Genomic DNA, 24,325 nt, shown 5'->3' with positions numbered 1-24,325 from the left:
GACAGATGCACTGATGGGCTTCACTGACAGATCCACTGATGGCGGCACTGACAGATGCACTGATGGCGGCACTGACAGATCCACTGATGGCGGCACTGATGGCGGCACTGACAGATCTATTGATGGGATGTGTATTGATGGGCTGCACTGACAGATGCACTGATGGTGACACTGACAGATCCACTGATGACACTGACAGATCCACTGATGGCGGCACTGACTGACAAATCCACTGATGGGTCCACTAATAGCTCCTCTGACAGATCCACTGATGGGCTGATCTGACAGATTCACTGGTGGCACTGACATGGATTCTTTATTAGGGGCAGTGTGGTGCACAGTAGTGAAAGGATTTGAAAAACTCACTGTTCCTAGGTTCTCCTCCTCACACAAGATCGGTGTGTGAGGAGGAGAAGACAGTAAGAGTGAGTGATCACTGTGTGTTTACACTTATGATTGGCTGTGACAGGTCACAGCCGGTCAAGTTTAGACTTATGATCGGCTGTGACAGGTCACAGCCGATCACGTGGTAAAAAGCCAATTTCATTGGCTCTTTACCTCCAGCGGGGAAGGCCGTGCTGTATGCCCCCAGGGGCACGCATGCACGGCGCAATGCACTGGATGTCATATGACGCCCAGTCACAGGGAGAAGAGAACCGCCCGGTCATCAATCTGATATAGGCCAGGCGGCAACATGTTAAGAAGATAAACCTTCAGGGAGACATCTTAGAAAATCCTATTGAGTGTCTTTAAAGATCTTCATGAGCAACTGGCAGAGGTGAAGAGAGCAGGCACCATACCAGAGTCGTGAAGTTCTTATACCTCCACAATAGCAGTGGTGTAAAGTAATAAGAGGACTTTGAGGCTGTGCATTAACTGTCGGATGCTCAACAGAAGATTATCACTGACCAGTATACTACTCCAGGGTGCCTTACAGAGCTGTCAGGGGTGAAGTAGTTCAGCATGAAGGACTTGAAAACTGGGTGCTATTAGATCGTCATGCACCCTGAAGATACAGGGGAAACGGCTTTCATCACTCCATTAGGGTTTGATTCAATAGAATGTCCCAAGGATTGTAAGGAGCCCCTGCAACCTACCAACAGCTAATAGAATGAACTGTGGGGGACATGAACCTGATTGAGGTGCTAGTGTACCTCAATGATATAATTGTTTTCAGGAAAACTCTTGAGGAACATGAAGATCAACTGGAAAAGATACTGCAGAGACTCCATGAAGAGGGGTTAAAAATTGTCACTAGAGAAATGTCAATTCTACTAACTCTCAGTCACTTATCTGGGACATGTCATCTCCACAGAGGGAGTAGCCACCAATCCTAAAAAGTTAGAAGCTATCACTTCTTGTCCTAGGCTGAACAACGTCACTGAGCTAAGATCATTCTTGGGATTCTGCTCCTACTATCAAAGATTTGTTGCGGGGCTCAGTAAATATCCCAACCTCTCCCCAAGTTGTTAACAAGTGAGAAAGAAGAAGCTACAGAGTTCGATACAATGTAATAAATTATATAAGATTTTAATATCTTCTATAAATCTTCTTTTCGAGCTGGGTCAATCTGAATTTTGTCCACTATATGGGATTTTTCTGAAAGATTTTATACAAAATCAAGCCTTAGACAGTTTCCATCTGGGATCAAGGCTTGGTTCTGTGTGTTTAACATTCTGTTCTGGCTATATGTAAAGCTGAAGCTTGACTACTTGCAAAATCAGAGTGATGCGTAGAGCACGGTGGTTTCAGCCTCATTTCTGGTTTTCACATGTTGGCTTTGAAATAAATGGAGTGTGTTACTGAGTGCAGCTTTCTTGCCCCGGACGATGTCAGATGTGACGAAATGGGTAGGGCAAGGCCGAGGCTCGATCTCAGGAAGTGGCCTGTCTAAGCCCAAGGACTGTTGTTTCATAGATAAGCAATTATATACTTTTAAATTGTGAGTAATTAGCACATCTACTACATTTATATTGCGGTTTTACACTTTGTGGTTCCGTTGGCACTTTTTCTCATGTATGTCAGAGTTTTGAAATCCGGAAGATGAGGCTTTACTGATAGTTCCAGAGGAGGTGCACAGCATCCTAAGCGGGACCTTATGGATACATATGCACATTTGACTCTTTTCTGATTGACAGAGTCAATACCCTTTGGTAAGCGTGTTTGAGAGAGCACAGGGTGGTGGATTACTGATGTGGCACACTATAGAAGGAGTCACTATACTCTGTACATGAAGAATTGGATTCTTCTTTGGACTGCTAATTTTCTTCATTATAATATATGGACTTATACTAAAAGATTTGTTTTAGATGTTGATCACTGTTCAAATTATTGTAGCACTTTGAGTTTATATTTACAGAGATCAATTTATTTTATTTATTTTCAATCTAAGGTTAAACCTCCTTTTTTATAACTTCACATGTGTGGCCACGTGTCCTCTTCAGGGACTTTATAGGAAATGATTATTAAAGTCGCACTTCATATATTTGTAGATTGTAATCATATTCACTCAAAAGTCCCTCTTCTCCAGCGTGAATAACTGTATTCTATGTAATCAATCCTCATAGCTACGTTCCTCCATCCACATTATTTATTTTGTTGCCCTTGGTTGATCTCTTTCTAATTCAACAAGATGTTTCCTGAGTATTGGCGATCAAAACTGAACTAAACTGAACATTGATGGGGCCAAACCAGTGTTTTGTAACAGGGTAGAGTTATTGATTTATCTCTGGAATGTATGCCCTTTTCAATGCATGACAGTATTTTGCTAGCTTTGTAATCAATACTATGCAATGTCAAGCTGTAGCTAAGTCTGTGATCTATAAGCACCCTAGATCCTTTTCAATCACCAATTCTCACAGGGGATCTTCTCCCAATGTATATTTTGCATGTGTATTTTTGGCACCCATATTCGCTCTAAAGTGCCTCTTCTCCAGCGTGAATAATTGTATTCTACGTAAACAATCCTCATAGCTGCGTTCCTCCATCCACATTATTTATTTTGTTGCCCTTGGTTGAGCTCTTTCTAATTCAACAAAATGTTTCCTGAGTATTGGTGACCAAAACTGAACTAAACTGAACATTGATGGGGCCGAACCAGTGTTTTGTAACAGAGTAGAATAAGGGGCGGACTGACCATTTGGAAACTTGGGCACTGCCCGAGGGCCCGGGGTCAGTAGGGGGCTCCATGAGATGCCCCTGGTACCTTTTTCATAGGCTTTTTTGAGTTTGGGCAAGGATACAGGGGCCCCATGATCCCCTATTGCCCGGGGGCCCCATGAGTTGTCAGTCTGCCCCTGGGTAGAATTATTGATTTATCTCTAGAATGTATGCCATTTTCAATGTATTTTGCTAGCTTTGTAATCAATACTATGAAATGTCAAGCTGTAGCTAAGTCTGTGATCTATAAGCACCCTAGATCCATTTCCATCACCAATTCTCACAGGGGATCTTCTCCTAATGTGTATTTTACATGTGTTTTTTTGGCACCCAAGTGCATAACTTTACATATCTCAATATTGATCCTCATTTGCCATGCAGCTGCTCACCCCCCTATTTTTATTCAGGTCTTCCAGTAATAATTTTACATCCTGTGCCAAAGTTTTTTCCCAGGATAATTTGTGTATTATTTGTGATTTAGCTTTACCCAGAGTGTTGTGACACATCTATTGTGAAGAAGTGGCAGTCTAGCCCCCTAACGCATTGTATAGTGTTTAAAAACAATAAAGGAACTTTTTTTTTTTGAAGATGTGTAATCTCCTGACTAATCTCTTGGACACATGAATGCCCTGTGCTTTTCAACACAAAGCCAACTGGGATTTTTTAGATACTTCCCCAACAATGCACTGAATATACAATCTGTTTTCAACTGCATAAATGCTACTGCCTTGAAAAGCTCTGCCCTGGAATACATTGAAGGGTCAGATCTGACTGTGAGTATCTCTAGTAAAGAAAGCACTATAGCTGCATATGATGTTCTCCTCATCACATGGCTGGGTACCACGCTGCATCCAGAAGCAGCTCTTTTGCTGGATGTATAAGTAGCAGAGCTTTTTGATTGGTGACTGAGAGAGATCTTATTTGAATAACAATCATTGCTGCAACGCATGACAAATCCGTGTGGAAGCCATAGGGTACGAGCCAGCACCTGTCCCTGGGAGAGCGAGGCTCCTGTGTGTGCATCACGGAGATGAGATGCCCGGTTCACACCGGTAAGTATCAGCTCCATGTCCTTGTCTGTACCCAGATAATGTATTTGGTTTTTTTAATATATTTTATATATAAATAAAGGATATTTTTTCATCCATGTGTCTGTCTGGGACCAATTTCATATTTACTAGGGTCAGAGCTATCAAGATCACATGCACAATCTTACAGCACCTGTTGAACTACAAGCACCAGCATGTGTTTCTGGCTACAGATAATAAGGATCTGTTCTGGAATGCTAGGCAACAAAGCTGCAACAAGCTAGAAATAAAGAGTATGTTCCTAGGGACTCTCAGCTCACAACTGCTATCTGCTTTACATAATAGCCATATAATATAAAAATGGTCATTTAGGTAGTATACTGTTATTCACAGAGGTATAGTTACTGATTATCAGTCCATGCTGTAGATTCTAACAGAATGTTACCAACCATTAAGCTTTTTCATGATAAACAATCATCTTTTCAGTTATGTGAATTAACAGAATAGATATAGTGTATTAGAAAATGACAGCAGCAGATGTTTGAGTTCCTGTACCTTTGTAAGAATATTGTATTATTTGTACTGCTACTACTAGTAATCACATGAAACCAAATGACAGAACGGTTTTTGCAATTTCAGGCGTAACAGGTAGGTAGGTATATATATATATATATATATATATATATATATATATATAAAATCGCAGCTCTGCAGCCTTCACTCTACTGTTCTTGTACATAGTCTAATATACTAGCACTGTTTCCATGGGGATGTTCTGCTTCAATTGTTCAGGTCTGGGTTAATGCACAGAGAATGTTCAGGTTGACAGGTACATGTATCTATTTTCTTTGTCTGTATGTACTTTAAAAAGCTACATTTGTACTCCAAGATTCCAGAATCTCCCATTCAGTACCCTCATTGACTCTTTTCACTGTGTGCATTCTCTAGTGATTTCTATATACATTTAAAAGGGCAAACAAACAAAACAAAACAACAGTGTGGATTTACCTTCAAAATAAAATGTAACGTTTCAGCTGCTTTGTTACAAAAATGTATTTTAATTGAACAGTTCAGGTTAAAGCGGAACTACGGTTTTTAAATAAAATTTCATCCTGTTAAGATCTACTGTCATAGGGACAAACTTCTGAACTCAGTGGAAAATAAAAAATTCCTTCAGACATTTATTCTTGTTTAGGTGCCACCAGTCATGTTACTTTGCATTTTTAGCTCTGTTCACAGACTTCCAGATAGCAGGAGGATTAGATTGTACACGCAGGGGTATGGCCTTGTAAATAATAATGAGCATCGCTGTATTTTTAGTTCTTCTGAATATATGCATGCAGACTGCCGAGTATGCAGAGAACCGTACAGTTAATTAATTAATACAATCTGGATTGATACATTTCTTGATATTATGGAAAATCAAAAAGCAATGAATTACCAATTCTCTTGATTTATTCCCTCGTGATACAGAGCCTACAGTATACGTCAAGCCAAAACAATTTTTCTAGGTTTTGATTCAGTGGGAGCTTAGAACCTCTATTGGGGTTTACTGTTATCTGGGGTTCTATTAAAAAGGTGAGACAGCAAGTGAGGGAAAATCTGCAACAGGGAAACAGACAGAAACAAAAATCTGACAGAGGTTCTAGCCCTCTCGCAATAACTGTATATTGATTGGTTTATAAGAAAGTTATAGCATCTACCAACTATGGTATATATACTGGATGTTTTAATTTATTTTTTATACTAGTAATGGCAGTGATCATCAGCTTATAGTGGGACTGCGATAGTGCAGCGGGCAATCTGACACTAACAATGGGTGGGAGGTAGACTAGCTGACTAACTCACACTGGCATCACCAGTGACATTAATACAGTGATCATTGATAATACTATACACTGCCACTGTACTAATGCCACTGGCTGGGAAGAGGTTAACATCTCGGGGTAATCAAAGGGTTAAGTGTGTGTTTAACAAGTGTTACGTGTGTAATATGTGTTGCTTTTTACAAAAAAAAACAGTTTGTTCTTTTTCCCTGCTTCTCCCTCTGTACAGAATCTGGGCTGTGATTGGACACAGCCAATCAGCAGGTTTCAGCCATGAATCATTGGCTGAAACATGCTGACAAAATCCCGTTGTGTCCAGTCACAACGGGAGTAGGCGCTTGGTCGCTCTGTGCACCCTGAACCCTGAAGAAGGTGCCAACGTACAGGTTGGCAAGTGGCTAAGGTAAAGATAACCATTGACTTCTTTAAATTGGGGCTACCAGGACTATTTATAGAACTAAGGGCGAGTTGTATTTCATTTATATGTACAAGATGTAAAAAGCACACATAGATATACAATATATTCCACTGCAGTGAAGAAAAAAACATTCAGATATCATTAGAATTAATTTATCAGAGAGCTTTGGGTGGTTTACATAGGAATTTGTGTAACTGGACAGACTACATAAACCTTTAATATACTAAAGGTTTAAGATAATTTAATACCATGCACTATGCTGTGATGTAAACTATAGTTTTGGATGTTATCAAAGTATATACTTTTATCATCTCCAACTTGGACAGCACAAGGACTTTAGGTTATCAATTATGCATTGCAGTGCTAGGGTCCAGCTAAACCGACCGGGGCACTACCTGCTTGTAGTTTGCATGTTCTTGCCTGTGCTTGCTGATTCTCCCTGTGTACTCTGGTTTCCTCCCACATCCAAAAACATTCTGCTAGGTAAATTGACCCTACCAGCATGGGCTTTTAAGCTCCTTAAGGGTACGGACTGATGTGAATGTAGACTGCTGCTAAAATTTTGCTGCAGTATAAACACCTGTAATAAATATAATATACCCCGTTTTAAAATTAGTGTTTACTAAGTACATCCTTGACATAGAAATGTTATTAGGATTACCTTCTTGCATAGATGATTTCCATCTCATTGGATGCAGGCGCTGTTCAATCAAGAGTTTTCTGCCCAGCTTCCTCAATAAAAGTTGGTTGAAAAATTGGCTTTTGACAAGACGGGCTGTGCCAACAGGGCCATCCATGGAATTCATTATGGCTGATTCTGCAGGAAATGGATAGGATACAATTTGTTTATAACCAACTTAACACACACCACCATACAACTTATTCCAAAGAAGGTTGGCGATAAGTAGAGAAGAGTGTGTGGCCAGTGCCTAACCCCATCCTACACTTTAAGAAGGCAAACTGTGGTGGGGAAGGGTTAGAATGCCTGTAAGGTGTTTTTTTAGTGCTGTCAGTGTCTCCTCTGGGTAAATTCCCCCACTCCATTTGCCCTTGTGACCATTGTTACTGAGACAGAAAGTGATGGGAAATCCAAAATGTCAGAGTTGATACCAGCAAATGAAGAAAAATCCTAGGATTAGGACACCTGTTTCTTTTGAAAACTCTCTAACCTTGATTTTAGAAGAAAATAAACAATTTTACAAATAGCACACTCCTAGACATCTGACGCAAATGTCTGAATAATCAGTATTACATTTCAAGTGCCATCTCTGACAGAGGAAGAGTACAAACAGCGGCAATGCAGCTTTTATTTATTTATTCTAGATATTTGGTTTTGAGAACAGCTGGCCAGGAATAACACAATCTTCATAAGGGGTGAAAAAAGAAGATGGGCCACATCTGTTGCATTTCATCCAATGCTTCAATTTATGGACAGGGACTCCTGCTTAGATGAAAGGCTTCTCTAGTACCTTGCAAACTTTTGAAATAAGACTGTTGACAAAAGTTATGTTTGACTCTAATAACAGATCGCTCCCTAAGAGACAAGATTTACTGAATAAACACAATTACTGACCACTTGTCATGAAAAGCAAGAAATAATTAGTTTTACCCTATATTTATTTGCTCTGCAAACTGAGTGCTGGCCATGAACATTGAAAGACAATGCATCAAACTGTACTATGAACACAATTTATAAAGCTGATCGAATTATTCTTTCTTGAGCTGCTCATGTGTAAGTATATAATTAGCTGAAACCTATGAGGCTTGCAAACGGATACAGTTTTGTGTTTTCTTTTTATTTCTGTGTCCTCTCTGGGAATTTTACCCCTTACTTCCTGATCTTTGGGCACAGCATTAAAAACATGACAAAGCTTCTAAAATTTTCCCAATTTACCAAAAAGAAAATATAATACAGATGCAAGCCAAACAGGAAATCAGTTAGATACTTTTTTCTGTTTATAGAGTGAGGCGGTATTTATGTGTGATATTAGGCCTTTTCCACTCACAATCTCCAAGTCTTCAATTAGGTGACTTAGATTTGTTGTTGCAAACAAGATATACCATTATAATTATTTAACCACTTGTCCTCCAGAGGATTTACCCCCCACCCCCTCCCTGACGTGGCCATTTTTTGCGATCCAGTGCTGCATTACTTTAACTGACAATTACGCGGTCATACAACGCTGCATTCAAATGAAATTTATGTCCTTTTTCCCACACAAATAGAGTTTTCTTTCAGTGGTATTTGATCACCTCTGTGTTTTTTATTTTTTCGCTATGAAAAAAAAGACAGTCAATTTTGAAGAAAAAAAAACGATATCTTTGACTTTTTGCTATAAAACATATGCAATAAAAAAAAAATCAAGAATCAAATTTTGTCAGACATTTAGGCCAAAATGTACATGTCTTTGCTAAAAAAAATCTGAATACGTGTAAATTAATTGGTTTACATGAAAGTTATAGCGTCTACAAATGGTGGTATATATACTGGAGTTTTTTGTTTTTAATCTTTTTATACTAGTAATGGCAGCGATCAGTGACTTACAGCTGATCAACTACAAATGAGGCGGGCATTCAGACACTGGGAGGGAACTGACTAACTGCCACTGACATCCCCAGTGACACTAATACAGTGATCAGTGCTAACAAAAAGCACTGACACTGTACTAATGAGACTGGGCAGGAAGGGGTTAACTTTTGAGCGATCAAAGGGTTAACTGTGTGCTGTGTGTATTACTATCTGTGCTGTGTGCTGTTTTACTAGGAAGGCATGTTATTTTGTATCTCCATGCTGTGCAGAGAGATACAAAACAGCATGTGCATGCTGACAGGGGAGAGACCTGTGTTGTTTACACACAGGTCTCTCCCCTGTCAGCTTTACACAGTGATCACTGGCCGGGACCCAGTGATTGACATCCCTAGCTGCCAAAAGTGGCAGGGGAAGGGCCGCACGTGTGCCCCTACCTGGAAATGCAAGTCATGTATATATACGTGATTTTGCACAGCCCTGCTGCCCTGTAGAACTACTGCTACTATAGGGTGGCGGGCAAGCGGTTAAGGCACTATTTTTGCTCATTGCAGATGGCTTCAAGTGACAGCAACAATGAGGATGTCCCCAATAATCTCCAGCCTGGGGACCTGATTGAAATATTTCGACCAGCATATCAGCATTGGGCACTATACCTTGGCGATGGTTATGTCATCAATGTGGCACCATTGGGTAAGACTTTTTTTCAGTGACCTGTTCCTATTTGCTTCTGTTGTCCAAGCTGATTAGCTGAAAGTGCAAAATGTTATCACTTTTAACTCTGAAGTTCACATATAGGCCTAGTTTACCCAATACTATTTACCTGATAAGCTTTGTTGGGCTCATTCACCTAGTGGTTGCTCATATTTCTCTGGAACAGCAGATATGACATTATCATTTACTAGTGCCCACCTATACACACACACACACACACACACACACACAGTTTGATGCCCCATTTTGTTCTAGAGGATAGGGATATGATTGTCTAGTCCAGTCCTAGTTAGAGTGGATGTGATTTCACTTGACTTTTATTATTTGTATAATTTATGTATATGAATAATGTGGTTGAAGCAGTACCCACTTGATGGAGGTAACTCTGTATCTGAATTATTACAAAAGTAATGAACTGTCATTGTTTTACTTTTCAGTTTCTTTTATCAATATATAAAATTTACAAAAAACATGTCAAAATCGGTTTTGGTGATAATCTGTACACTCACTGGCCTCTTTATTAGGTATACCTTGTTATTTGGACTCTCTTTTGCCTTCACAACTGCCTTAATTCTTCATGGCATAGATTAAATAAGATGTTGAGAACATTCCTCAGAGATTTTGTCCATATTGACATCAGTTACTGTTGTCTTTCTATCACCTCAAACCAGTCTACCTATTTTCCTCTGACCTCTGACATCAACAAGGTATTTTCATCCACACAACTGCCGCTTACTGGATATTTTCTCTTTTTCAGACCATTCTCTGTAAACCCCAGAGATGGCTGTACGTAAAAATCCCAGATCAGTAGTTTTTTAAATACTCGGCCCAGCCCGTCTGGTAACATCAACCATACCACATTCAAAGTCACTTAAATCCCCTTTCTTCTCCATTCTGATGCTCAGTTTGTACTTCAGCAAGTTGACTTCACCACATCTAGATGTCTAAATGCATTGAGTTGCTGCCATATGATTGGCTGATTAGCAATTTGTGTTACCAAGCAATTTAACAGGTGTACCTAGTAAAGTGGCCGGGGAGTGTATATTGCACAGTAAACTAAATGCTGTATACAGTATACCCTAATATACCCTACCAGTCAGCCCATTCGAATGTAATATGGTGAAATAGTTGTTTTACATTATCTTTTCATTGGTTTGTATGGGTGGGTGAGTGTAAGAACAATGTAGATATATTGTCCTGCTTCTTCAAGAGTCTGGGTGATATATATCTATATAACATGTCTTCTGGATACTAAACTGGAATTGTTCACATGCTATTCCAAGTAACCATGAATTCTAAAAAGTTTTAAAAGATGTCATCTGGACCAAATGTGCATGCTAGTCCATATACTTGGCCATAATGTCCATATATCAGGTGGTTTGATTTTATACCTTTTCAATAAACTATGGATATCTCAGGGCAATAAATCCCTTCAGGCTAGAGCACATTCAGCTAAATGACTTTAGTTTGCTGGGATAAAAAAGTATAAACAATTGTTATTGGTCTAGAATGGTGTCTCCAAACTATTGCCCCCCAAGCTGTTGATGAAGTATAAGTTCCATCATACCTCTGACTCTGGGAGTATTATTATGAATTTTGTAACATGATAAAAGAGATTGATAATGTGAAACAGCTATTTTTACACTTTTCACTTGGAATGGGATGAATGATGGGGTATACTAGGGTATAATGTTTGCATGGAAGCATTTACTGTAGTTGACTGTGAAATACACGGATTAGGAACACAAATGATTTTGTGTATTATATGAATTGTGTATCATAATAAAAGAGACAATTTTGATATTTTAAATATATTGTCTATAATCTATCAAAGTAGCACCTGAAAAGTCCGAGCCCATTTATTGTTGTCTTCAAGGTATGGTATATAAGAAAACCTTGAACAAAACAAAAATCTAAATTCCCTCTATTCTCTTAACTATCCCTTCATCCAAGTATTACTCACTCTCTATCTGTTTCTACTTGTCTTTCTTTATCACACCCACCTGCCATTATTTTTTGGTTTGACGTATATATACAGTAGAGAAAACCAACATGAACCGCTTTACTGTCACACCATAGCAGATGTACTGCTACAGGATGGCTCCGCTGTACAAAATCACATAAATATACATGATTTTGCACTGCTGGGTAGGGGGCACGTGAGTGCTGCTATTGGTAAATCACTGTATCCTGGCCGACCATTCCTGGCCGAGACTCGGTGATCATCGGCAAAGCTGAGAGGAGAGAGATCTGTGTGTAAACAACATAGGTCTCTGTCCTGTCAGCATGGATGTGCTGCTCCGTATCTCTCTGCACAGCAGCAGAGATACAAAGCAACTGGTCTCCTTAGTGGAACACAACACAGTTTACAATATAATCACTCCCTAACATACAGTAAACACTTCACCCCAGATCACCCCAGATGTTAACCCTTTCCTGCCCTGTGTCATTAGTACAGTGTCAGTGCCAGTGTTTTTTATTAGCATTGATCAATGTATTAGTGTCACTGCAGATGTCAGTTGCAGCTAGTCAATTCCCACCCAGTGTCAGAATGCCCACAGCAGTCCCACTAAAGGTTCCTGATCGCCTCAATTACTAGTATTAAAAAAAAAATCCAGTATATACTGCCATTTGTATACACTATAACTTTCACGTAAACCAATTAATATACACTTATTGGGATTTTTGTTTTAGCAAAGACATGTAGCAGAATACATTTTGGTCTAAATTTATGAAAAAATTTTATTTTTTAAAAATTTTTATTGGATATGTTTTATAGCTAAAAGTCAAAAATACTGGGGGTTTTTTTTCTCAAAATTGTCAGTTTTTTTTTATTATAGCGCAAAAAACAAAAAACGCAGAGGTGATAAAGCTCCACTGAAAGAAAGCTCTATTTGTGGGAAAAAAATTCATAAATTTTATTTATGTACAGCGTGGCATGACCACGTAATTGTCAGTTAAAGTAACAATTTCAAATAAGAAAGAGAATTTTTTGCAACCAGATGTTGTCATATTACCTATGAAATGCAACACATCCCATTCTTAAGCAGTCATGGATAACAGAAAACGGAAGCAGTGTGGCTACCATCTACATTTTACTGACTAGTGTTTTTTATTATATTATAGATAGGTACTGTACTGTTTAACAGTGACATGTTGATACTTTCACTTGCAGAAGAGACCACCGCTGCTTCATTCTCAAGTGCAAAGTCTGTCTTCAGTAGAAAAGCCCTTGTGAAAATGCAGCTTCTGAAGGACGTTGTGGGAAATGACACTTACAAAGTGAACAACAAATATGATGACAAATATAGCCCACTTCCAGCCGAAGAAATAATCCAGCGTGCTGAAATTCTTATTGGCCAAGAAATATGTTATGATCTATTGGGGAATAATTGTGAGCATTTTGTGACACTTCTTCGCTATGGAGAAGCCGTGTCCGATCAGGTAATGTACTATTATCTTATCACAGACATACAGTAATATATGGGCAAAATTATGGAACAACCCAAAATATTGAGTTCAAGTGTTTCTGGTAAAGGGCTCTCTTAATTTTACAGTATACAAAGACATTTAGAGTGGGGTACACACTATAAGAAAATCAAACGTATGGCTGTCCAATTTTCCACGAAGGTGCGAATCTTGATGTAACCGACAATGGTATTAACTTGTACAAAAATCTACTTGATTATTTCCATATGATTACTGTACACATTGAGTGAAAATTGGACATTGTGTTCACGTACAATTAAACAATTTCTAGCTTGCACCTTTGTTTTTTTCAACTGAATAGTGGATTTAGCAGTCGAAAGCACTATACTAACAATCAGATAATTGACCGACCATTCCTCATATGAAATTTTCCTTCACATTTTCTAAAGTGTGTACCCAGCTTTAGAAAATTGTGCATTTATGGTAACAGTTAAAGGAAGATGCTTTTCTTATCCAGAACAATAAAGACATGATTTGATGGATTCGTTGTAGAGTTGTAGCCTTTATGAACACCTTTAGGATGAACTGGAACAGCAACTGTGAACCAGGTCTTCTCATTCAAATCAAAACTTGATCTCACAATTTAATTTTTGGCTGAATTGCAAGCTTCAAAACTGAACCCTATTGATATCTACAGTACATGGGGTAAATCTTGACAATAAGTTGTAGGGATTGTCAAAAAGAAGACATGAGGATTTGGGCACAGCCATGGAATGCAATGCAATTCAAAAGAAAAATGTAAAAAATGCAGTAGGGAGAGGATTTTCCTTCTAATGCGACTTCAAGGCCGACATGAGAAAAACACTAATCCTCAAGGCCGACATGAGAAAAACACTAATCCTTACAATTATATGCTTGGGAGATACCTTTTAGGCTGTATGAAATGTTGTAGGCCAGCATGATTTTCACACACAGCGTCAGTGAAATTGTATTCAGGCATCACATACACTATATTACCAAAAGTATTGGGACGCCTGCCTTTGCACGCACATGAACTTTAATGGCATCCCAGTCTTGGTCTGTAGGGTTCAATATTGAGTTGGACCACCCTTTACAGCTATAACAGCTTCAACTCTTCTGGGAAGGCTGTCCACAAGGTTTAGGAGTGTGTCTATGGGAATATTTGACCATTCTTCCAGAAGCTCATTTATGAGGTCAGGCATTGATGTCAGACAAGAAAGCCTGGCTCTCAGTCTCCACTCTAATTCATCCCAAAGGTGTGATATTGGGTTGAGATCAGGACTCTGTGCAGGCCATTCAAGTTCCTCTACCCCAAACTCGCTCATCCATGTTTTTATAGACCTTGCTTTGTGCACTGGTGTGCAGTCATGTTGGAACCGATATGGGCCATCCCCAAACTGAACTGTTCCTACAAAGTTGGGAGCATGAAATTGTACAAAATGTATTTGTATGGTGACGCCTTAAGAGTTCCCTTCAGTGGAACAAAAAGTCCAAGCTCAACCCCTGAAAAACAACCCCACACCATAATTCCCCCCCCCGCCACACACACCAAACTTGGCACAATGCAATCAGGCAAGTACCGTTTTCCTGGCAACCGCTAAACCCAGACATGTCCATCAGATCTCCAGACAGAGAACCGTGATTCGTCACTCCAGAGAACATATCTCCACTGCTCTAGAGTCAAATGGCATGATTTTCACCACTGTATCCGATGCTGTGCATTGCACTTGGCAATGTAAGGCTTGGATGCAGCTGCTTAGCCATGGAAACCCATTCCATGAGGCTCTCTATGCACTGTTGTTATGCTAATCTGAAGGCCACATGGAGTTTGGAGGTCTTTAGGTATTGACTTTGCAGACAGTTAACAACTTCTGCGTACTGTGCGCTTCAGCATGCACTGACCCTGCTCTGTCATTTTACGAGGCCTACCACTTTGTGGCTGAGTTTCTGTTGTTCCCAGTTGCTTCCACTTTGTTATAATACCACTAACAGTGGACCGCGGAATATTTAGTAGCAAAGAAATTTCATGGATGGACTTATTGCACAGGTGGCAACCTATTACGTTACCACGCTTGAATTCATTTCATGCTTGAGTTCCTGAGAGTGACCCATTCTTTCACAAATGTTTGTAGAAGAAGTCTACATGCCTAGGTGCTTGATTTTTTACACCTGTGGCCATGGAGGTGATTGGAACACCCGAATCCAATGATTTGGAGGGGTGTCCCAATACTTTTGGCAATACGGTGTATTTTGGATGGGTAAATGCTGTTTTAACTTTTACTTGCTTGGCCTAAATACAGCAGTAGCAGTTCTGGTAGATTTGGCTGTGACATCTGAATTTGTTTCCAGTGGTAAGAGACCTTAAATGAACAGTGGAAGTAGCAATCACAACAGATTAAAAGATACAAGAGTTTTTTCCTAAAAAACATTGTAGAAATTGGCCAACAGTGCAACAGTTTAATAGCATGGTTTGTGAGTCTTGTTTTTTAACAGTACCACATTGCATTGCCTTAAAAGTTTAATAAAATATCAAAACAGGGTCCACAAAAACATTTCAAAACCACAAGCCACATTCTATGAGTCCCATTCCATCCAAGTATCCAATTATTTACACAATATTCAAAATAAAGACTTCAGGTATGTGTGCAGGTGAAATTGACTAAGTTGAAGGATAGTACGTGAGCTCTTGAATAGGCAGCAAATATAAAGACAAGAAAGTATTTATCTTTCAATAAAATTATCTGGAATTATATGAGAACTATATATAGTCACAGATATTGTTTATTGGGTAGACAGTTTGTAAGCTATTTAGTTATGCCATGATATAAAAATGAAATCTCTTGTTATATACATTAAAGTGTGTTTTTTCAAAAGCAATATCCACAGTAGCAAACAATATTGTACAATGACTAGACAGTGCAGCTCCAGATGACAGCAAGCATCAGCTGCCATCTGAAGCTGCAAAAAAAGTCCTACTCCTACCCACATAATCTAGTGGAAAGTTCCTAGTCTGGTTGGCCCCAGATTGTAGCCTTTTTTGTTGATATTCTCACTTTTTAAAGTTTTTCTTTTTTTTACATTAGTTATATATTAACTTTTTTATCATTTTCACTTTTTTAAATTTTAAAATTTTTATTATTATTTTTGTCTCACAAGGTTGTCCCTGCCCTGGTCAAGCAAATCTAGCTGGCAAGGATAGCACAGTTGTAACTATAATGTTTACAAGTGATCATATCCATGTTACTGAGTGTCAAGGCTGTACCACTGGCTGGAGGGGGTACCAGCCTGTCTTGCTGCTCATGTCATTTCAGAGAGGAACTTTATCGCAGTAGGTGAAATTCGTGACTGGGAAGCTGAATGTTAACCTCTTCCCATCAGCATATATGCAGCCTTTTGGTCAGTGGGTTTTAACAGGTGGGCTTTAACGCTGTTTAATTTATTGATGGGGATGGCAGTGCAGTGAATGCAGTATGTGTTTACATCTGTAAGCTCTCTGTTTCCCAAAAATGGAGGAACAGGAGGAAACAGAATGTAATAAATAAATTAATTATTTGTTCCTGAACACAGTAAATCATGGTAGAAGCAGCAGTTAAAGGCTAGCATTTTCATCTCCATGTTGTTTCTCTATGTGACCTGTATAATAACCCTTTACATAGAAACATTTACATAGAAACAGAGAAGAGTGACAGCATCAAAAAGACTAAGTGGTTCATTGAATTTGCCCAATTTTAGATCTATATTTGTCCCAAGCATGTTTGAACCCACTTATTGTTAACTGACTCTACCTCTGGTAGAAGTCTATTTCAAACATCAACTACTCTTTTGATAAAATAAAACTTTCTAAGATTAGTTTTGAGCTTTTCCTCCTGCTAGTTTGAGGTCATGAACTTAGCTTTATATTGAAAATATTGCCCTCCTGAAACTTACGCACCTTCTTGATGTATTTAACGTTTTCAGTCATGTCTCCCCTTTCCCTTCTTTCCTCCAGATTGTACATATTTGGTTCCTGAAGTCTCTCCTGATATACAGTTGCAAGAAAAAGTATGTGAACCCCTTGGGATTACGTCGAGTTTTGCATGAATTGGGCATAAAATGTGCTCTGAACGTCATCTAAGTCACAACAATAGAAGAACACAGTCTGCTGAACATAATACTACACAAACATTAGATGTTGCCATGGTTTAATTACACATAACATGTAAACATTCACAGTGCAGGGAGGAAAAAGTATGTGAACCTTTGGACTTAATAACTGGTTGACCTTCCTTTGGCAGCAATAACCTCAACCAAACGTTTCCTGTAGTTGCAGATCAGACCTGCACAACGATCTGGAGTAATTTTGGACCACTCCTCTTCACAAAACTGTTTCAGTGTAGCAATATTCTTGGGATGTCTGGTGTGAATCGCTCTCTTAAGGTCATGCCACAGCATTTCAATCGGGTTGAGGTCAGGACTCTGACTGGGCCACTCCAGAAGGCGTATTCTGTGCTGTTGCAGCCATTGTTTTGTTGAATTACTTGTATGCTTTGGGTCATTGTCCTGTTGCATCACACATCCTCTGCGGAGCTTCAGTTGGTGGACAGATGGTCGTACGTTTTCCTGCAAAATGTCTTGATAAACTAATTCATTTTCCCATCAATGACAACAATCCATCCAGGCCCTGAGGCAGCAAAGCAGCCCCAAACCATGATGCTGCCTTTTTTTCTCCACACATAGTGTTGTGTGTTCTTCCTAAACAACTCAATCTTGGTTTCATCTGTCCACAGTATATTTTGCCAGTAGTGCTGTGGAACATCCAGGTGCTCTTTTGCAAACTTCAAATGTGCTGCAATATTCTTTTTGGACAGCAATGGCTTCCTCCGTGGTGTCTTCCCATGTACTCCATTTTTGTTTAATGTTTTCATTATTGTAGATGTGTCAACAAAAATGTTAGCATGTGCCAGAGATTTCTGTAGGTCTTTAGCTGACACTCTGGGATTCTTCTTTACCTCATGCAGCATTCTGCGCTGAGCTCTTGCAGTCATTTTTACAGGACGACCACACTTAGGGAGAGCAGCAACAGTGCTAAACTTTCTCCATCTGTAGACAGTCTGTCTTACCGTGGACACATGAATATCAAGGCTTTTGGAGATACTTTTGTAACCCTTTCCAGCTTCATGCAAGTCAACAATTCTTGATCGTAGGTCTTCTGAGAGCTCTTTTCTGCGAGGCATGGTTCACATCAGACAGTGCTTCTTGAAACCAGTAAACCCAAAACAGGTGTGTGTTTTTTAAGGGCAGGACAGCTGTCAGCAACACATCCAATATCATCATACTAATTGGAATCAAGGTTGGCTCACTCCTGGCTCCAATTAGCTCTGGGAGAAGTCATTAAGCTAGGGCCTCACATACTTTTTCCTCCCTGCACTGTTAATGTTTACATGTTATGTGCAATTAAACCATGGCAACATCTAATGTTTGTGTAGTATTATGTTCAGCATCCTGTGTTCTTCTATTGTTGTGACTTAGATGACGTTCAGAGCACATTTTATGCCCAATTCATGCAAAACTCGACGTAATCCCAAGGGGCTCACATACTTTTTCTTGCAACTGTATTTTATCCCTCACTATTTTTGTTGCCAATCTCTGGACTTAATCTCTCTTTACAGTTTCTTTTTGGAAGTGAGGTATCCAGAACTGAACACAGTATTCTAAATGAGGTCTAACTAAAGATCTAAATGGGGGGGATCAGGACCTCCTTCCTCCTGCTGGTGACCCCTCTAGTGATGCAACCTATATGTTTATTCACTTTTCCTACTGCCTGGCCACACCATTTGTTCATTTTATAATTGCTGTCTTAAAATTATAGTCCAACGGTTCTTTTGCCAGAGATGGGTTTAGATCGGGTAAAGATATTTGGAGATGACAGAAATCCAACCCTTCTCCGGATGTATATTTATATATGTACTTTTCCCGCAGCAACCAATAGTTCTTTTCCAGAGAGATGCATTTATTCGGATAAAGATATTTGTTACAGATGACAGAAATCCAGCTAAATACTTGTAAATATTACAATGAACAACAACTCTCAGAGTCCCATTTAAGATACTTCATATCAAGCATAGAGATACTACACCGTCCAGCATATGTCCAATCTATTATATGCACCTAGGTAGCTTCCATGCATGGAATAATCTGAGTTATGATCTATACCTGTGCTCCCATATTAATGACAGGAAAGAAACTCTCTTTCCCAGCGGAGGTACAGACTAGGTAGATGACAGGCAATCATTAGAACCTTTCACATAACCTTCCTGTGTCCTGTGTCCTGTCACCTGTGTCCCTTAACCAAAAAGAAGCTTCCTTGATATACACATTTTTCCCCATTCAGTACAATGGCAAGCACTCTGATTGGCCACTTTGATCTTACATGAAAATACTTCACTTATCATTACTATTAATAACAATTAGGGTCACTATAGTGTTTCCCAGGTAATCAAGTCATCCTTTCACCATATAATATGCCCTCGAGTCTAATTATCATCAATAAATACTTCTTGTATGGTCAAGTCACATATACAATGTACGCTATGGAATGTCTAATTAGATAAACAGGCTATTCCCCAAATACCAGGTGACCTTGCCTTGCATAGAATTAACTTAGCACAGAGTTCTTTTGATGTGTAAAGTGGTTTTGTCACTGGCCTGTCCCAGAATGAACAGTATGTGTATATATATATATATATATATATATATATATATATTACACACAATATACTACAATAATCATTTGAAGTAAGTACCCCCAAAACCATTTCCTCTGTGATCCTGGCCAACACTTCACCCCCCAATATTGTACTTTATCATGAATTTATTTTCCCTATGTGACATATTTTACATTTAGAAACACTGAACTGCAGTTTCCACTGCTTTGACAAATTTTCCAGCAATTCCAAGTCATGTTCCATGTTACAGACAACTGCAAGGATATTAACCCTATTGCACACCTTTGTGTCATCAGCAAAATGACATACCTTTTCTTCCAAAACAGAAGTTATATCACTTTCAAACAGATTAAATAGAACAGGCCCTATTACAAAGCCTTATGGTACACCACTAGTAACTGGTCTCTGTTATAAATGAACCCCATTTACAACCACACTCCTGTATCTATCCTTTAGCCAACTGCATATCCACTGAACCATCCAAGGGTTAAGTCCTAGCTTTTATAACTTTCTTATGATGTCATTACGTTGAACTGGTCCAAATGCTTTCTTGAAATCAAGATAGACTAGGTCCACAATACCACCCTAGTCCAAAACATTATTGATATAGTCAAAAAATCCAATCATATTAGTCTGACATGATCTGCCCTCAGTAAAGCCATGTTGCTTTGGGTCCAGCAAGTTGTGTGTTCTTAAAGAATAAGCTCACCTTTTTAAAAAAAATATAATAAATGCAAATCTTCTTGCAGGTATAAAAAAATGTGCATTTATTATTTTTTTCCTTGGAGCCAATAAAGCATTGCACCTGTGATCAGCAGATCGCAGGGGCCATGGTGGACTCCTGCAAACTTGTCAGTGTATCTGTCTGCTCACACCTAGTATGAGCAGGCAGACACACACTGACTGGAAGAGACAATGAACTACCACAGTGCTTGACAGCACTGTGATTTTTCATTGAAAACTACAAGCCAACAGCTGCAAAGGCTGTCGGGACTTGTATTTTCCCCGCTCAGCTATGTTTTTTAAAAATAGTGACAGTTAGCGGGGGGACAAGATACCCCATTAGCTGTCACTAGATGCAGTGGAGAGGGCAACGGTTCAGGGAGTGGGAACATGTTACATGTTCCACCCTAAAACTGGGTGGAACATGTAATGTTACATGTTCCCAACGGTGAACTTATCTTTTAAGTGAGCAGTGATCCTTTTTTTAGGAGTGATTCCATTAGCTTGCAACAGATGTTAAATTAATTGGCCTGTAGTTGCCGCAGGGCCATCTTTACACATTGGAACCCCTGGGCACTGCCCAAGGGTCTCAGGGGCATGGAGATCCCCTGGAGCTTCTCCTCAGCAGGGGGAATTGTATGTGGACAGAGTGGGTAATCATTGCAGCCGATGGGGGAAATTACTGGAACTAATCTTCTGTGGGGCTCTCACTGAAGCAGCTGAAAGCCAGCATCTCCTCCTCCCTCACACCGGCATTCAGCTGCTGCAGTGAGAGCCACATAGAAAATTGGTTCCAGAAAATTCCGTTGCACTGATCACTAGCTCTGTCCACATGAGATTTCCCTGTTACCTGAACCCCCAGTGTATGCCGTGCCATGTGCCTGCTATGCAATAATGCTATTAAGATGGCACTGAGTTGCCAGCTTCTACTTTGCTGCTTTTTTGTGGATAGGTACATTATTAGTTGTCCACCAGTCAGGGGTAACTTCTCCTGATTAAAAAGATCAGTTAGTGGTCCAACAACTATACCTCAGAATTCTGGGATCACTACTATCAGGACTTTCAGGACCATTGTTTTTTTTAAGTGTTATAAGATTCAGTACTCATCTACCTCTGTTTCCAGTACGGTATAAATGAACCTTCATCACTAGAACCAATATCATTCCCCAACTTGTTATTGTTAGTGCAATTAATATGAACAGAAATAGTTATTTAAATGGTTTGCTACATATTTCCTTCATCATAAGTGTTATACCCAGTTTTCATTTTTGTGAATCCATGTTATTTTTTCCTTCTGTCACTGATGTACCTAGAAAAAGGTTTTGTCTCCTTTATTAATCAGTTTAGCTATTTCCTCCATTGTATGTGCTTTGGCAGCAATAATATTGTTTGTGACCTTTTCATCCTGCACATGTGCATATTAGTCATCTTAATTGTATGTGATCCATACATTAACCCCTCAATAACAGAATGCTTCATTTCCAAAAAAATCATACCAAAAAAACATTAATTAAATAGAATTTATTTGGATACAGAGTTACATGAGTAATTGTCAATCACACTATCACAACAATGGAAAACGAAAAATGGCCTGATAATGACGGGGCAATGCAGGCTGGTACTCAAGAGACCAGGGACCTAAAAAGTCTACTGCACTGACACAACCAGCTATAATCACAGTTAAAGGACTAGAATAGGGATGAAAAAATGAGGGAATGGTGGACAATCTTATAGATAAATGCTGCTCCTTTGTAAATAGGTCTTGACTAACCTAAAGCATACATACAAAACAAATGTACCTACATCTAAGTGAAGAGATTTATTTTAAACAAAGGATTAAAAACATATTGAACTCACTGCTTAGTATGTGGAAAAGGCTTGTCACGTAGCCAGAGTGGGAGGATCTCCAGGGACCCACATGAACTACAGAGCTGAAAAGTATCTGGCGAGAAAAGAGGCCGTGTATTATTATTATTATTATTATTATACAGGATTTATATGGCGCCAACTGTTTGCTCAGCACTTTACAATATAACGGGAGACAATACAGCAACAATACAGTTCAATACAAGAGGGAAAGGAGGGCCCTGCTCCTTGGAGCTTACAATCTAGGAGGGAAGGGAAGCTGAAGCATGAAACTCAAGCTCTGTAGCAACTCCCAAATGTCTCCGTTTTCCTTAATTTGATGAAGAAGCAGTCCATATGCCCCGAAACGTGTACCCCCCCCCTCCTTTTCACCTTGATGCCATCACCTAGCCTGCCGGGGATTTCCGACCAGAGCAGACCTCAGCCAAGGAATTTGTGTACATACTCCTAAGTTCAAAGGCCATGAAGTGCATTATTGTTAGTTTGTTGCCATGGCAGCAAATGGGAGTGTTAGTTTACTGTTTCCTTGAACTGTGTATTAGTTGCTTTTGTCTCAAACATACTAGACTGGTACCCAAACCACATTCCTAATATGTTGTCCCTATGAAAGTAATAAAGTCCTGAATGCTACATAGAGCTGCAACATGCCATTACATGGTACTGCTACCCTGTGACTGGTGCCTGGTACTCTACTGTATCTCAAGTACCCCAGAGTGACTAAGGATATAATTGGATTTATCTTTTGACATGCAGTACCAGGTGCATCATTGAATAAGAAGTCACACATCAAGGTTGTTGTTTAGCCTACAAATAATCTCTATTTATGCTTAAATAAAAAAAAAAAATATATATATATATTTCTATTTTATATATTTTATTATATATATTTTCTTATAGGCAAACAGAGCTATCAGTGCTATTGGATTCGTAACAGCAGCAGCTGGAGCTTTCTCGCTTCTGGGAATGTTTCACAACAAATCAAGACAAGGACAATACTGATGAAGAGTAAGATGACCTGCAATCAAATGACTGGGATAAAAACAAACTTTTTTTTTTTTTACAATTGTACAGATTGGAAACACTGCATTACTGGAAATAGCTTGACAAATTCAGCTAAAAGCACAATCCTTATCACTTGAATCTGATGCATGTCTGATGATTTTCTTTTTAACTCATTTTGAGTTTTGCCATTCATGACTTAAAGCCGAACACTGCCTTTCTTCATCTTTCTGACACTATAAAAGCAAAGCAGTGTAATCATTAATTTTATAAATAGCATTTTTCACCTGTGTTTTTTGTAAGCATTTACTGCTGTAGAAGATCCATTGCACACACCGTGTGGTATGTTCAAATATAGATTTTGTCATGGTGGAACAGTACGAATATGGAATGCTGTGTTTAGGTGTGCAGTAATAAAGGGACTGGGACAAAGGGTAACTTTTATAGAGTTATTTTAAAGCATGGTAGGAAACCTGACAAGCAGGCAAATAATTGACAATCCACAGGGCACTTTGCCAGACAACCAGTGGCATTGCAGTATGTAGACAGTGTTTTCCTCCAAGCGAAATGCATCTTGATCTCTTCTGTATATTTCAGTTGTGTGAATGACTGGAGGGCTGCTGAATACTATCATTAAAAGAGCAGATTATGTCATAAATGCATCAAGTTGAAAATGTGGTTATAGCTACAAACTACTGACATTTACTAGTAAATTACAGTCTTAAAGTAGATCTGTAATGAAAGAATATGAAAATCTTTCTTGGCTGACTTTTAAGGCACAGACGCCTTGATTATCATCATGACAATAAAATGAGCACCTTGTCAGTTACCGAGCTCGAATAAGCACACAAGATGGGAGTTCATATTTCAATGGCTGCATACATCTTCCATAAACATAATTGCTGCCAACA

At 39.1% G+C, this 24,325-nt stretch overlaps 1 protein-coding gene across 1 annotated transcript; it reads left to right on the top strand.

The window, feature by feature from the left end:
- The first annotated feature begins 3,967 nt into the window (after positions 1 to 3,967).
- Positions 3,968 to 23,852, top strand: PLAAT1 (phospholipase A and acyltransferase 1). The gene is made up of 4 exons (XM_089654309.1): positions 3,968 to 4,211; positions 9,513 to 9,651; positions 12,848 to 13,116; positions 23,313 to 23,852. Exons 2-4 carry the CDS (start codon positions 9,513 to 9,515, stop codon positions 23,412 to 23,414), a joined length of 510 nt encoding a protein of 169 aa, XP_089510435.1. The 5' UTR covers positions 3,968 to 4,211; the 3' UTR covers positions 23,415 to 23,852.
- The last annotated feature ends 473 nt before the right edge of the window (positions 23,853 to 24,325 follow it).

This window comes from Staurois parvus, unplaced genomic scaffold (assembly GCF_062004578.1).
Source record: "Staurois parvus isolate SC_StPar_1 unplaced genomic scaffold, SC_StPar_1.0 ptg000750l, whole genome shotgun sequence".
NCBI classification, from domain to species: domain Eukaryota; kingdom Metazoa; phylum Chordata; class Amphibia; order Anura; family Ranidae; genus Staurois; species Staurois parvus.
Note: the sequence above shows the minus strand (reverse complement) of the source record. Positions and strands in the feature narration are given on the sequence as shown.